The sequence below is a fragment of the Mastomys coucha genome, unplaced genomic scaffold (genome assembly GCF_008632895.1).
Source record: "Mastomys coucha isolate ucsf_1 unplaced genomic scaffold, UCSF_Mcou_1 pScaffold21, whole genome shotgun sequence".
NCBI classification, from domain to species: Eukaryota; Metazoa; Chordata; class Mammalia; order Rodentia; family Muridae; genus Mastomys; species Mastomys coucha.
The window spans coordinates 141,803,400-141,818,668 of record NW_022196904.1 but is presented as its reverse complement, the minus strand read 5'-3'; the positions used below and the strand labels follow the sequence as shown (position 1 = coordinate 141,818,668).

Sequence of the window (15,269 nt, the reverse complement as noted above, 5' to 3'; positions counted from 1 at the left end):
AGACCAGGTGCCACCTACCCAAGTCTCAACCTACCTGCCACCAATAACCAGAGAACCCTGCCGCTGGATTTTGTGAGATGTCATGAAGCAGAAGATACCAGTGGAAAATTTGAGGACTCTCCAATAGAAACCTGATCCAGGGGTACAAGTCGCCTCCCCTAAAGGATGGAAAACAGGAAGAGGACTTTGGATCTCAGTCATGTCAGTGAGGAGCAGGTAAATTTTTAAGATAAGAGATGTTCTAGGTGTTTAGAGCTTTTGAGGTGACCTCAATACCCAGAGTTATCAAAGGACCACTGGATGCAGCCCTCCCCTTTCCTGTGACACAGTAGCCATTGTGTAAGGCTGCTTTATCTGTAGCAAGAATCCAAAAAGGAAGGACCAGATCCAGCCTCCAGCATCTATGTACCAGAAGATACACATGGGATGGGACACCCTGGTAGGTGCTGCCTCGGGTCTGAGGTCTGTTTTCCACTGCTAGTCTCTCACACTTCGCACTACCCTAGGTGACCCTTTCACCACCTCTCCTACCCTGCAAACACATGGATCCTTTTTAAGATTCCTTTTTCATCCGATCCCTCTTGTATCTCATGCCAACAGTTCTCCTCTCTGTTATTCAACTGTAGTGTCTCTCCACTCTCCTTTCCTTTCAAAACAACCCCCTGCCTGTACCTGGGCTCTCTCCCTCCCCCTGCAGATGGTCCCAATGACAAGAAAGTCAGAGAGAGGGAAGAGCCTTCTTGAGAACTTGAGAAGAGTTACCTCTCTAAATTACCCCATCTCTCTCGTACTTCTCAACCCTGCCTTAAACTCATCAAAGTTACAAGCGGGGAGGGGGTGGGGCTCAGGGAGGTTCCAGAGCGACTGGCCAGTAGCAGGCTGCCCAAGTCTGCTCTTCTTGCACCTCTGGACATATCACCAAGGATAAGGACTTCAAGACGGACATGCTGACAGATGTGATAGCACACTTGTGTGATCCCAACACTTAGGAGACAGAGGCAGGAGGACCATCGCAAAGTCTGAAGCCAGCCTGGCCTACATGGCAACTTCCAGGCCGGCCAACAGAGCTCTACCTCAAACAAAATTAAAGTGAAACCTAAAAACAGGAACCATTTCAACTTATTACAAAAGTAATTTTAAATGTACAAGTTGATCTTAATAGTATCCCATGACTCAACAACAGGAGTAGGGACAGTGTTCAGATGTTCAGCTATAACCCCTTCTTTTTTTTAGACAGTCTCATTTAACTCAGTTGGCCTCTAACTCCCTGTGTAGCCAAGGATGTCTTTGAAATTCTGATCCTCTGCCTTTACCTCTCAAGCTCTAGGATAACAGGTGTGTACCACCACATTTGGTTTTCTGAGAAGGACAGGGTGTTTGCGTTTTTCAGTTCAGTCCTGGAGCCCCAACCTAGAGCTTCGTGTGTGTGCTAGGCAATCACTCTGCCAACTAAGCTATATCCCTAGCCCCCATGTCTCCCTTTTTAAAGTTTATCTTTTATTTATTTTCATTGGGCTATCTTTTGCAGGAGTGTTATTTTTACTGTAAATGCTTTTGTACTTCTTCAGGATCTAGGAGCTTTTAAAATGCTTATACATGAGCCCCAATACTCTTTTTTTTTTTTTTAAGTTTTACTTATTTACTTATTTAGTATATATGAATATACTGTAGCTGTCTTTAGACACACCAGAAGAGGGCATTGGATCCCATTACAGATGGTTGTAAGCCACCATGTGGTTGACTGGGAATTGAACACAGGTCCTCTTGAAGAGCAGTCAATGCTCTTAACCATTGAGTCATCCCTCCAGCTCTTACAACACACTCTCTCTCTTTTTCTTTTTTTAAGTAAATTTACTCTTTGATTGGAAGGATTATTATTTGTTGCTTGTTTTGCCTTTTTTCGGGGGGAAGGGCAGGCAGGGACTCACTACACTACAGCTCAGGCTGACCCAAAACAAATTCCTGCCTCAGCTTCCCTAAAGCTAGGATCACAAACCACCAACCTAGGTTCAAGTTTTCTTTGTTTGGTTGTCCATTTGTCTGGAGAAGGGGTCTTGAGCTGGAGAGATGGCTCAGCCATTAAAGGCTAGGCTCACAACCAAAAATATAAGAGAAGGGGTCTTATGCAATCAAAGCTGGCCTCAAACTTGCTTTGTAATCAAGGCTGGCCTTGAACTTCTGATCCTCCACATTCCCTCTCCCAACCGCTGGTCTTCCTTACCGCACCTGATTCCTGTGTTGCCAGAGATGGAGCACAGCAAGTACTAGGCAGGCACTCTACTAACTGATTCTAAAATTCCTTTAAAGGGCTACAATGCTCAATAGCATGTGTGAGGCCCTGAGCTTGATCCCCAGCCCTGCAAATAAAATAAAATGGTTTTTAATAATCCAAATTGTGATTGGGCTCTAGAGTATGCCCATATCCACTACATATGTTTGCTGGTTCCTAAGACATTTTATAGATAAGTCTCCCTTTTAGGCCACATTAGAGATGGTTTAGTGGTTAAGAGTGCTGGCTGTTCTTAAAGAGAAGCCAGGTTCGATTCCTAGCACCCACATGGTGGCTCACAGATGTTTGTAACTCCAATTCTAGGGGATCCAACACTCTCTTCTGACTTCCATAGGTACCAGGTATGAACATGCTACATAGACATACATGTAGGCAAAATACCCATATTCATAAAACAATAATAAAACACACATTTTTAAAAGTGTCTGGGTGGGTGGGGCTGAAGAGATGGCTCAATGGTTAATTGTGCTTATTGCTCTTACAGAAGTCCCCAGCATCAATATTGAGTGGCTCACAGCCACTTGTAACTTCAGCTTTGGGAGATCCAACACCCTCTTCTGGCATCCACACACATGTATTTATACACACATAAATACATGAACAAGCACACATACACACACCTAAATTTTAAAAACTTAAAGTGTTGGGGGGCAGTAAAATGGCTCCCCATCTTAAGCAGAAAAAAGCACTTACTGCTAAGTGGTCCACGTTCCGTCTCCAGGACCCACATGGTGGAAAGAAAGCTTCCACAAGTACTGTGACTTCCATACAACACTGCCCACCTACATAAGTAAATAAATGTAATTTTTTAAATGTGTGTTAAGGGGCTGGAGATGTGTCTGTCTCTGTCTCTCTCTCATCCCATTACAGATGGTTGTGAGCCACCATGTGGTTGCTTAGAACCGAACCCAGAACCTCTAGAAAAGCAGCCAGTGCTCTTAACAGCTGGGCTATCTCTCCAGCCCAGCCCCCCGACCCCCAGCCCCTACAAACATAATGGAAATGTCCCCCAAGCTCTGAGCCACTCAAACAAATGATCCAAACTCAGGGAGGGCTCTAAGGAACCCTGACTTATATATATCCAGTGGGGAGAGGCACAGAGAATGCAAGATGCAGCTGTGGGCTGATATCTAGAGCGTGGTGTAGTCTAGGGGCTGAGCCTAGCTGTGTAATCCGAGGCAGCCTCCAGGTGAGACAAAGCGATGACTTGAAACGAAATTCCTACTTGATGAGCACAAATTACAGCTCCCTTGATAGGACCCAGGTTTGTCTGCCCATCCTCTGGGAGACTTTGGCCTGGGGTACACATGTCTACCTCCTTAAACTGACTCTACAGCATAGACTACAGACTAATGCTCTTCTGCCCACAGGAGTCCAAGACTTTTCACGGTGTCCCTGCTGCACCTTCTGGGATGAAGTGTCTTCTCACTTGCAGGGAGGTACTTAGGAGCCAGGAACAGTGTATGAAAACCAAAGTACATGCATCATAATATCCCAGCTGCTAACATTTAAAGAGCAGGAATTTCACACACAAAAAAATCCAGGCTCTGAGTTCTCTCAAAAATGTGGCCAACTTGGCAGCATGGCTTCCTTCCAGCCTGGCATTGGCAGGTCAGAGCTGACTCAAGACTGCCCCCTTGTGGTAAGACAATGTGACATCATGCCCACCATGGCCACCCAGACTACTACCCACTTTGCCTCTTAGGTTCTGAGAACGCCCATCTTGCCCCAGTCTGCAAACTCCATGAAGGTAAGGACTAACTGCCTGTTTTCTTTTGGTCTTTGAAGAAAAATAAACTTTTTAAAAGTCTTCCATTTGTAATGGATACATTTTACACTTACTGTTATATTTATGTATTTGTTTGTTTGGTTTATGTGGGTGGGTGGATGGGTGCCTCTACCACAGAGGTGTATGGGGGTTAAACATTGCTTAAGGAAATCAATTCTATCTTTCCACCACGTGGGCGGGCCCTGGCTATCAAACTCAGGCTGTCAGACTTGGCCTTCTGTTCCTCCCAGCGACCCACTCTCAAATGAGGACTGTAGTAGAGTGTACGTCACAGGCCAGTTAGGAACAGGTAGGGTCTGACCAGCAGAGAGGCACCTGGCACTTACCTTTGTCACTTTATACACACTGTCTTTATCACTAAGATAGCAAGAGTCTCTCCACTCTGTGAAATCAGGAGACTTGGTGCTACGTTCTCGGCCACGAAAACTCCCTAGATTCCGAGAATTTTTAGCCCTTTCTTCCTCTCCTGACTCGGGTAAAGATGTTATCAGGGAAGTTTGCATTTCTTATCAGGCCCCATTAGTGGCCCTTCAGGGTCTGATTAGAGCAGGCCAGACGTACTTAATAAGCAGTTCTCCACGAAGCTTCAGGCCCAAAACTTCTCCCCAGCACCTTAAGCCTGGGAAGGGATCATGAAGTGGCTTTCGGTCCTCGGGCTTGTGGCCCTCTCAGAGTGCTTGGTCAAGTAAGTAGAAACTGAGTGCTATCAGCTCTCTCCCTGGCCTCTTTCTCTCCCGTGAAAAACTGTCTGACCCTCTTATCCCCTGCCCGTCCCGGGGTGGAGGAGGAGGAGGAGGAGGAGGAAATGAAATCGCCCGGGGCCTTCATAACCTTCAGGTGTCTGTCATCAGTGGTAGTTTGCCAAGAACACTGGCGGGCCCAGAAGTCTTGGAGCAAGTCACATCATGGGCTGTGTGGATGTCTCTCACCAGAATCCTTCAGTGCACAACATGTGCAGCTTTACGGGCCTAGCTGCTACATTGTCTTTAGATCTCTTTCAGCATGTCTGTCTGTCTGTCCGTCCCCCACCTCTCTGAGAGTCTCTGTGTCCACAGACCTCTATTTCTCTCTCTTTGGGCTCAGATCTCATCATCTCCCATGTTAGCTCCCTGGCATTTCCCATGTTTCTCTCATCCCTCACTTCTGATTGAAACCAGGTGCGTTTCAAGGCTGTTTCCACCTGCGTGCAGTGGTACATGCCTGCAATCTCAGCTTTTGGGAGGTGGAGACGAGATGCTAAGAAATGTAAGGTCATCCTCAGGTATCTATCAAGTCCGATGACAGCCTAGGATGCATAAGACCCTGTATATATACACGAAAAGCCAAAGTGGCACGGGGTGGGGGTGAAGTAACGATGTTCATCGGCCTAGCTTTGATGGTAACCATCATGGTGACCAAAGCTAAGTCACAAGGGGGATTGGGGTAGAATCCCATCTTCCATCCTTCCTCCCAGGCTACTTTGAGAAAGACAATACACTGGGAAGAGTGTGAGGACAGGCGCTCCCCATCCATCACCCCCACCCCTCAGCAGTCAACATGAAGCGGGTTATTATCCTATCTTCTTTACAGAAAGGGAAGCTGAAAAGTTCAGAACAGTCCCCTGGCTGGCTCAAGAACGAATGCCAGAGCCTGGACTGGAAACCAGACACCCTGCCATTGTCTTCCCACTGTGTTCTATGGCCCTTTCCAGTAATTGTCTTCTTTGGAAAACCCACTGTGCAGTTGCAATGCAAGGTGTGGTCCCCAGGTTGCCTCTTGGCACCCCACGGCGCCACTGTCTCTCACTTGATTTCCTTCCGGATGCTCATTTAAAGAATCCCTCTGATGAAGATTAAGTCCCTGCGAGAAAACCTGCAGGAAAGCCAAGTGCTGAAGGATTACCTGGAGAAGTACCCTCGCAGCCGAGCCCACGTGCTTCTTGAGCAGCGCAGGAACCCAGCAGTAACTTATGAGCCTATGAGGAACTACCTAGATGTAAGTGTGATGGGAGCTGGGCTCCCAAGAGCGCCCCCTTAGGGCTTCTGCCCAGCACTGAAGAATACTGAATTAGGGCTGAGGTTCCTAAGGTTAGAACGGGTAGGGAGCAGAGGCTGAGATGGCTCAGCAGTTAAGAGCACCTGCTGCTGCTCAAGGGTGGGGACCTCAGTTCAAATCCCTAACATTCAAGTACAAGCTGGATGCAGCCACACACACACACCTCTGACCCCAGCTGTGGGAGCAGAAACAGGGGAGTAGCTGAGGTCTGTAGCCTGCCAGCCTGGTTCCATGCTTAGTGAGAGATCCTATCTCAAAAGAATGAGGTGGAGAGTCACAGATCAGAACGTCCAGTGTCCTCCTCTGGCCTCTACTTGCACTTGCACATACACAACACACATATGCATGAAAGAGAAAAGTTTAATGGGTGAGGAACAGGGACCTGTGTCCCCCATTGTTCCTCATCCTCTACCCCATCTGGAGTTGTGCTGGTTAGTTGAATCAAGCATTGGCCAGTTACTACCACACAGACATCCCGTTCTATGCCATGGAAGTTACTGAGTACCTGGACTTTTGTTCTTTTTCACCGAGGTGAATCCTTGGGCCCCAAGCAAGGGTGAGCTATATCTAACCCAAGGCCAGAAAATCCAGTCACCAGTCAAGCTTGGTATCTCAGATAGAGGAGTCCCCACCCAGCAGACTCAGATTTCAACCAAGGAACAACTAGTGAGCTCTGAGATGGGCTGGATACTGGGCCAGCCAGCAAGATGCCGTCATGTCTGATGAGCAGAACCTTTCTTTCTTTCTCTCTCTCTCTCTCTCTCTCTTTCTCTCTCTCTCTCTCTCTCTCTCTCTCTCTCTCTCTCTCTTTCTTTCTTTCTTTCTTTGGGCTTTTTCAAGGTAGTTCTCACTGTGTAACTTCAGCGGGCCTGGAATTTGCTGTGTGGATCAGGCTGTCCTCCAACTCCCAGAAATCCACCTGCCTCTACCTCCTGAATGCTTGTATCAAAGGTGTGCACCACCATACCTGACTAAGCCTAGCTTCTTACAACCAAGCCAGAGAAACAGGCAAAGAACAAATGTCCACTGGGCATGGTAGTGCATGGCTATAATCCAAGCAATCAGAAGACTGAGGCAGGAGAATCATGAGTTTAAGGCTACCCTGAGCTACATAGTGAGACCTATCAAAAAGGCAGGGGGTGGGGGGAATGGTGAGATGGCTCAGAAGTTAAGAGCACCAACTGCTCTTCTAGAGGTCCTGAGTTCAACTCCCAGCAACCACATGGTGGCTCACAACCATCTGTAATGGGATCTGATGCTCTCTTCTGGTGTGTCTGAAGATAGCTACAGTGTACTTACACACATAAAATAAATAAAATCTTTTTTAAAATGGGGGAGGGAGGAAAAGAGGAAAAGGCAGTGGGTGGGGGAGGTGTAAACAAATGCCCAATGAAAGAACTGGCTAAGTGGTCTTGATAGTAACTATTTTGACTTTGTAGAAAGCAAAGAGAACAGAGGCCTGGAGTGACCCAGAAGGGCTGCCTGGAAGAGGCACTCAGGCTGGACCCTCACAAGTGGAAAGAATTTAAGACCTTTGGGAAAGGATGGAGTGTTCCTAAAAGGTTTGAGCAGAGGCTTAGCAGTGTGGACAGTGCTCTGGAAGCAGGCACCCCAGAAGCCAGGGGACAGACAAGGCAGCCAGGCTGGCCCTAGCCACAGCTCTCTTTCCTGCAGTTGGTCTACATTGGCATCATCAGCATCGGCACGCCCCCTCAGGAGTTCAAGGTTGTCTTGGATACTGGATCTTCAGTCCTGTGGGTACCATCCATCTATTGCTCCAGCCCAGCCTGCGGTGAGCATTCTGATCTGACCTATCCCACCCTGCCCCTCCTTTCATTACCTCTCCTATCCCAGCATACCTAAGGGTCACCTCCTGCCTGTGTCCTGCAGCTCACCACAAAACCTTCAACCCGCTTCAGTCTTCCACTTTCCTGGTCTCAGGACGACCTGTGAATGTTGCCTATGGCTCAGGAGAGATGTCCGGATTTCTTGCCTATGACACTGTCAGGGTAAGCCGGGAAGCAGAGGCTGCCACGGGGCTGGCTCTGGGAGGAGCAGTGCTGAAGGCTCAGCAGGGCGGGCCCTTCTGCTCTAGCTGGCCTCATGGATCCTCCACATGTGAGTCCTTCCAGCTACAGGTGCCCAAGGCTCAGATCTGCAGCTCCTCCCCCAGAGGGGAGCACAAGATGATCCTGCCAGTGGCAAAGAGAGCTGTGTAAAAACAAACCACTTGTATACTCCATATTGTTCCAGACAACAGGCTTTGCACAGTCTTCAAAATAACTCCATTGGTTTTCTCAATAAGCCCAAGGCAGATATCGCTAGAGCTTCATCCCACAGGCAAGTGAACAGAAAGAGCCAGTGCCTTATCCAAGGTCACACAGCTGGTAAACCAAAGAGCTGGGAGTGACTTAGAATAAGTAGGCAAGTGAGAAGTGCTCTCAGGGGACAGCCTGTGGTTTAGGCCTCTGGCAGCAGCCAAGGGGCCTTAAGCTTCCAAGCAGGAAAAGTGAGCACAGATTCAGGAGAGCCATACTCCATCAAAAGAAAGACTGTTACTGCTGGGCAGTGGTGGCGCACGCCTTTAATCCCAGACTTGGGAGGCAGAGACAGGTGGATTTCTGAGTTTGAGGCCAGCCTGGTCTACAGAATGAGTTCCAGGACAGCCAGGGCTGTACAGAGAAACCCTGTCTCGGAAAAAAACAAAAACAAAAAACAAAAAAAAACAACAACAAAAAGACTGTTACCTAAGAGGCCTTCGAGGCTTTTGAGAATTAACAAAACCCCTGAGAGTGCAGGTGCAAGGACACACACACACACACACACACACACACACACACACACTTTTCCCAGTCTGAATATTTCTAAGAACCCTGGTAGCTTAATCAGGCATTCTAGAAGACAGAGGCAGGCAGAGCTCTGTGAATTTAAAGCCAGCCTGGTCCACATAGCCAGTTCCAGGCTAGCTAAGGACAGTCTTAAAAACAAACCTAAATTCAACTACACATCTGAACCCAAACCACCTAAACACCTGTCCCAAAGCCAACCATGGATAGCACCCTGAAGGAAACGCCCTGCCCTCCACTCATCTTCACATGGGATCCCTTTGGTTACTCTCAGCATCAGTCTAAACTCAAATGATGTCGGGAGTGTGGACCACAGGGGAGCTGCCGGCCCACTCCTGCCTGGGATTCACATCCAATCAGCCTAAGGCCACCCTACAGCAGGGCCAGGACTCAGTTAAACCTTGCTGGTCAGACCATCTCCCTACCCACTCTCCCACCCCAAGCCCAGCCATACTACAGCCCCGGTTTCAGAGCCTTATCAGAGCCCCTCTTCCCTCGCAGATTGGGGACCTCACGGTTGTGGCCCAGGCCTTTGGCCTGAGCCTGGAAGAACCTGGCAGTTTCATGGAATATGCTGTCTTTGATGGTATCCTGGGGCTGGGATACCCTGACCTTGGTTTTCAGGGAATCACGCCTGTCTTTGACAACCTGTGGATACAAGGCCTCATCCCCCAGAATCTCTTTGCCTTCTACTTGAGCAGGTGAGCTTGTGCCAGACCAACCCTTTTTCCAGGCTGCCAGTTGCATTAAAAATTGTTGACCCTCAGATCCTAAAGGATCCTTAGACATAGTCTAGTCTAGGTGTCTGCCTACTATGGCCTGGACACCAAATCTGGCTCATCATTTGCTTCTGTAAATAAAGCTGTATTGGAGCATTTGTGTCCGTCCTGCCTGTGGCTGCTTTTGTACAGCAGCAGTGGCACTGAGCCAATCAGTAAGGAGGAATGTCACCTCCAGGGCTGACAGACAGACCCTCTAAGGAGAACTTGCTGACCCTTTAGTCCCATCTCTTCAGTCAGAGATAAAGAAACCAAGACTCTGAGAAAGGCTCTGCCCGAGATGGCCCAGTCTAGTGCTGAGAGAAGTGGGACTCAAGCTCAGTCCTCGAGATCCTTCCCCATGATGGTTGTCAGTCCATCAGCTCTTCAGAGGGACCGAGGATCTGGAGGACAAGGGAGAAGGCAAAGCACAGGTGACAGGGTCCTGTTGATACTTGTCCCTTCCCCACCAAAAGAGGGAGTTGATCCCACATGTGAGAATGGGATCTGTCTGTGTCTGTGTCTGTCTGTGTGTGTGCCTGTGTGTCTGTGTCTGTCTGTGTGTGTGCCTGTGTGTCTGTGTCTCTGTGTCTGCGTCTATGCTTGTGCCTGTCTGTGTCTGTATCTGTTTTTGTCTGTGTCTATGTCTGTCTGTGTCTGTGTGTCTATGTCTGTCTGGGTCTGGATCTAGGTCTGGATCTGGGTCTGGGTCTGTCTGTGTCTGTGATTGTCTGCGACTGTTTGTGTCCGTCTGTGACTGTCTGTGTCTGTGATGTCTGTGTCTGTCTGTGTCTGTGACTATCTGTTTGTGTCTGTGTCTGTGCATATGTATATGTGTGTGTCTGTGTGTATGTATGTGTGTGTATGTGTCTGTGCGTATGTATATGTGTGTGTCTATGTCTGTGACATCTGTCTGTTTGTGTCTGTGTCTGTGCGTATGTATATGTGTGTGTCTGTGTGTATGTATATGTGTGTGTGTCTGTCTCTGTGTGTGTATGTGTGTCTGTGTGTGTATATGTGTGTGTATGTGTGTGTGTGTGTCTGTCTCTGTGTGTGTATGTGTGTCTGTGTGTGTATATGTGTGTGTATGTGTGTGTGTGTGTCTGTGTGTGTGTGTATGTGTCTGTGTGTGTGTCTGTGTCTGTCTGTGTGCATCTACAGCTCTGGGCTCTTCAGGAACCTGAGTCCTAGGAATCCAGCACTCTAGCATGACCAAGCAGCTCTGGCATTAAGCAGGTGGTTCAGTCTTTCTCTAGCCCTTGGGAACACTTGAGTATGCAATGAAGCTAGCCCAGCGTGAGCTGGAAAACACACCCTTAGCTACCCTAGGCCTCAGTATTCTGGAAAATGACCATCTAGACAGGTGAAGGTCACAATCATAAAGTCGCTCTAGTTTCCAGAGGGGTCCAAGTGCCTCACAGAATGGTGGGGTGTCCAAAGTCCAGCTCTGTAGCCAATTTGGATCTTAGCTTTGCCACTCATGAGCTGAGCTGTGTAACTGACCTGGAGCAGCTACATGGCCCTTCTTGCCTTAACTTCCCTGTCCATGAATAATGGAGCTCCTAAGGAGGGCTGCTGGGCAGGGCTGTGTGGGTGTGGCTGGGTACACCAGAAACACTAAGTAGTGCTGGCAGGATCGGGTATGCTGATCTGTCTCTCCACTTGGCGGTAAGCCCTGCCTCCTCTCCTTCCCTCCAGCAAGGATGAAAAGGGCAGCATGCTGATGCTCGGTGGAGTGGATCCCTCCTACTACCATGGAGAGCTTCACTGGGTACCAGTGTCCAAGCCCAGCTACTGGCAGTTAGCTGTGGACAGGTAAGCCACATGCCTGATTCTTACCCCTCGATGCTACCTCTAACCTCTAACATGTATACACACACACATACACACACACAGAGTAACACAGACCTATGTCCATATATGACAGCATCTACACATACAATCACGTACAAGGTCACTGACATGTACTGACCCATGGAGTCATAAGACAGTCACACAGAAACACACCTGCACATGACATGTATAGTCATGGAGACCCACATACAGTGCCACATACTGATACACACAGACATCCATTCTCTGTCACCATAGACATACTCCTGGAAGCCACACCTGTAACCCCTCAAGGTCGCCTCAGCAGAATCACTTCCAGAAAAGGTCAGGCCTGGGTCTCAGATGCCAACTGAAGGGCAGAGCACCTACAGACCTGGATAGGCAGAAGTCTCTGGAAAAGGCCCATGTACAGTGGGATGGGTGGGAAGTGTGGTCTGAAAACCCTAAAGTGAGATTCGGGCCAGGGGTTGGTGTTCTACCAGACTGAACAGAAGCACTGTGAATGAACACTGCCTAGGTTTGCTCATGACTTGGGGCTTCCTGACCAAAGCAGGCGAAATCCTGGGCCCACAGTAAGATCATCACACCAAAGAACAGACAGAAGCAGACAGAAGCTTCCATCCACTTACCTGAAGCCACAAATACATGTCTCAGCCAGGCAGCAGGCTAGGGGCGGGCACAGAGAACCTGGTACCTGGGAGCCTAGAACACCTGAGCACAAGGAGAACCACAAATACGTGTCTCAGCCAGGCAGCAGGCTAGGGGCGGGAACAGAGAACTGGGTACCTAGGCTGAACCTGAACACCTGAGGCAGACAACTGAGCAGACTCTCTGCAGAGTCACCAGATGGAAGCTTAAGCATCCTTCAAGGACACCAGCAGCCTGGCCATCTGCGTGGGCTTCCTGGGGTGCTGCCTGGGCAGGAGCATCTACATAGAGGCAGTCTGCTAGAGAGATGACCTCTTCTGCAGCAAATGGCTGCTCTTCTTGATGCTGTGGAGAGTCTGATGCCGACAGGCGCCTACCCTCATTCCAAAGCAGTGGAGTTGGTCAGGCACAAGTGTCCCTTGATGTTCTCTGTTCACTTCATTCCTCAATTAATTAATTCATATATACATACACACATATACACATTTGCTGAGCATCATTGTATGAGGTGCCTGAGGAAGGCACATAGTGACCGTACCGTCTAGTAGTGCGTACATGGATACACAACCAGGAAGTCCTACTGTGAGTCATCACCTCGCTGCTTGCTAGATATGAGTAAAGGAACCGAGAGAGGGACTGCATTGAATCTGCAGCTGGAAAAGGTGACAAATAGGCTGGAACTTGGGAGATGATGAGATAACGTGCAAAAGGCCCCGAGGCTAGAAACAGCTCAGTGCGTTCAGTTTCTGAAAGGATGGTGCTGGGGACGTAGCACAGTTGGTAGACTGCTTGCCTAGCATGTGGGGAACCCTGGGTCTGATGCCCAGCATCAGGTAAACCAGGTGTGATGGGGCACACCTCTAATCCTAGCACTTGTCAAGCAAAGGCAGGAGGATCAGAAGTATAAGGTCATCCTTGACTAGAAATTAGTTTGAGGCCAGCCTGGGCTATGAAAGACCTTGTCTCAAAACAAAGAAAGGAAGAAACAAACAGAAAGGAAAGTTGAATACGGTGGTATCCCTCTGTAGTCCCAGCTACTGGGGAGGCTGGAGCAGTGGGGTCATCTGAGCTCAGACATCGGAGATCAGCTCAGAAAACGTACTAAGAACCTTTAGTCTAAACAAATGGATCAGAAAGAGTAAAGCGACCATGCAGGAGGGTGGGAGGGACTGGCTGTTTTGAAGTCAGGGAAGGGGAGTGTATTGCTGTATGATAATCCTGGTGTCCACTTTGGCCTCTGCCTCTTAGCATCTCCATGAATGGGGAAGTCATTGCCTGCGATGGTGGCTGCCAAGGTATTATGGACACAGGGACCTCTTTGTTGACTGGCCCCCGAAGCTCCATCCTTAACATCCAGAATCTCATTGGTGCCAAGGCTTCTGCTGATGGCGAGGTAAAGGATCATATGGGAGGGGGAGGGCCACTCTGGGTTTTCCACACAGTACTAACCTCCAGCCAACCCCTCTTTGACAGTACTTCCTCAAGTGTGACACCATCAAAACCCTTCCTGATATTGTCTTCACCATCGGCAGTGTTACCTACCCAGTGCCAGCCAGTGCCTACATCCGAAAGGTGAGGAGTCCTGCCGTGGGGATGTTCTTTACCATGCTTGGGCTTCTGTGGGAGAGGAAGGCGCACCCTGGTGGTCAAGATGTGCAATTACAGGTGCTGCTAATCCCACCAACAGGGCAAGTGGGGTCCATACAACCATCTTCAAAATCCAGTGTGGTGTTCCCTCCTCCTCCCACAAATATTGAGGGATCGCAGGGCATTGTGGCACCAATGTCTCCCAGGTTTCAGAGGAAAGATGAGGGTAGCTTGAATTGCAGGTTGGTGTAGATGGCCTCATGTGAATAGGACCTGGTGGCCCAAGCAGGGAGGCAGCTAGATGGATCTGTAGACAAGGGACATGGAGGAGAGTGTGCCAGCAGGCGATGAATGGAACTAGAAAACATCATCCTGAGTGAGGTAACCCAGACCTAGAAAGGCATGCATGGTATCTACTCACTTATAAGTAGATATTAGCCGTAAAGTACAGATAAACATACTACAATCCACAGACCCAAAGGAGCTAAATAACAAGGAGGATCTAAGGGTGGATGCTTGAATCTCACTGAGAAGGGGAAATAAAAGTCATCAGAGGTAGATGGCGGGAGGGAACTGGGTGGGAGAAGGTGTGGGGAGGGTTATGAGTGAGTGAAGAGAGTGAACAGAAGTCAGTGGCTGTGGGGGAGGGAGCTCTCTAGGACGTGCCAGATACCTGGGATGGGGCAGGTTCCAGGGAGTCTGTGAGGGTGACTCAAGTGAAGGCTCCTAGCAGTGGGGGCAACACATAGTTCTTATCCCAGCCATGCAAGCCACTTCTGCAGCAGCCAGAAAGAACCGTACAGCTGCATGAAAGGAGGACGCAAAGCTAAGCGGCAGGACTGGGGATGTAGCTCAGTTGGTAGAATGTTTGCCTAGAACACAGGAAGCCCTGAGGTTGGTCCCCAGCACTACATAAACCGGTCACGGTATGCACACCAGTATTCCTCACCCTTGGGCCGCTGAGGTAGAAAGATCAGAAATTCAAGGTCACCCTCAGCTTCATAGGGAATGTGAAGACAACTGGGCAATATGACACCCTGGCTCAAAAGGAAGAAAGGAGGAAGCTGAACGGCCGGCTGCTGAGCTCATCTATCACCCTTCTTTTCCAGGATCGTTCACACAATTGCAGAAGCAACTTTGAGGAAGGCACCGATGACCCGTTAGACCCTGAGATGTGGGTGTTGGGGGATGTCTTCCTGAGGCTGTATTTCACCGTGTTTGATCGGGCAAATAACAGGATTGGTCTGGCTCCTGCTGCATGAGTGCCGGGCCTCCTTCAGGGAATAGCCAGGCACACCCCTCAACACAGGCTTGAATGCACATGGGGCATTTCATCCAGGGAGCTGACTGCTGACCCCAGGCTATGGGGGGGGGAGCTCTGCAAAGCCCTGTTCTGTGTAGGGAATAAAGATTGCATTTACAAAGCCACTGGTACTAACGACGTCTCCTCTCTCTCTCTTTCTCTCTCTCTCTCTCTCTCTCTC

General features: G+C 49.1%; 1 protein-coding gene across 1 annotated transcript; it reads left to right on the top strand.

Annotated features, from left to right (window-relative positions):
- The first annotated feature begins 4,611 nt into the window (after window positions 1-4,611).
- Window positions 4,612-15,212, top strand: LOC116101033 (pepsin A-5). Its single transcript, XM_031384728.1, has 9 exons — window positions 4,612-4,764; window positions 5,894-6,053; window positions 7,788-7,905; window positions 8,004-8,122; window positions 9,461-9,660; window positions 11,416-11,532; window positions 13,447-13,591; window positions 13,672-13,770; window positions 14,895-15,212. Exons 1-9 carry the CDS (start codon window positions 4,712-4,714, stop codon window positions 15,045-15,047), a joined length of 1,164 nt encoding a protein of 387 aa, XP_031240588.1. The 5' UTR covers window positions 4,612-4,711; the 3' UTR covers window positions 15,048-15,212.
- Window positions 15,213-15,269: the final 57 nt, after the last annotated feature.